General features: G+C 43.8%; 1 protein-coding gene across 1 annotated transcript in view; it reads left to right on the top strand.

Moving 5' to 3' along the window:
* rps3a (ribosomal protein S3A) overlaps nucleotides 1–888 on the top strand; it is a 7,600-nt gene continuing 6,712 nt past the window's right edge. The window contains exons 1-2 of the mRNA XM_015954124.2: nucleotides 1–142; nucleotides 722–825. Coding sequence (XP_015809610.1) covers nucleotides 81–142; nucleotides 722–825 — 166 coding nt within the window. The 5' untranslated portion in view covers nucleotides 1–80. The remainder of the gene's footprint in view (nucleotides 143–721; nucleotides 826–888) is intronic.

Genomic DNA, 888 nt, shown 5'->3' on the forward strand with positions numbered 1-888 from the left:
TTTCAGCGACTTGTTTCTCTGAGCTTCTTTAATTCTCGCGAGATTTCCGTTTTCCTCCTCTTTCACTCCCTGTAGCCAACATGGCAGTCGGCAAGAATAAGAGGCTGACCAAAGGCGGCAAAAAAGGTGCCAAAAAGAAGATGTAAGTTGGGGATTTATGCACCGTTGTCCGTAAAAGACTTTAGAATTTTATTTTATTCCGTTTCAGTTAATGAAAAATGGAGGATGAATGTGATACACAACAGATTGTAGAGGGTTGACGCAAGTCCGTCGTCGCCGGCCTCTGTCGCTTACTGTTCAGACATGCTCGTTTCTTCAGGCATTGTGACACTTTTAATAAGAAGCTTGTTTCACTCGGCACGCAGCGCCAGCAAATGTTATTGTTTGTACGTCACAGACAATCATGTAGTGTGTATCTTGCGTTGCTGCAATCTTTCATTTAAGCTAATAGTTGCTAAACCTTAGCATGTAATCTTTGTGTCTACCGGATCTGCCAGGCTGTACGTCCTCATGTGAGCCGTAAGATAAATGGTTTGGTATAAACGCAACTGGTATGGATTAGGTCATTTTAACCATGTATGTGAAGGTGGTGGTGTGTAGGACATTAACGTTTGACGCATGCTAATTGGGTGTATCTGAGTTTGGGTTCATGGCTAGCGTTAGCACACGTCCAGAGGGTTGTCCATCTTAGCATTAATTTTTCATGACTTTTCTCTTACAGTGTGGACCCTTTCTCTAAAAAAGACTGGTATGATGTTAAGGCACCAGCCATGTTCAACATCCGCAACATTGGCAAGACCTTGGTCACCAGGACTCAGGGAACCAGTAAGTCTGCATTGCGTTGTGGGTCAGCATGCAGGTCGATACACTTCCATGTATGGTTGCTGT

This window comes from Nothobranchius furzeri, chromosome 7 (assembly GCF_043380555.1).
Source record: "Nothobranchius furzeri strain GRZ-AD chromosome 7, NfurGRZ-RIMD1, whole genome shotgun sequence".
Classification (NCBI taxonomy): domain Eukaryota; kingdom Metazoa; phylum Chordata; class Actinopteri; order Cyprinodontiformes; family Nothobranchiidae; genus Nothobranchius; species Nothobranchius furzeri.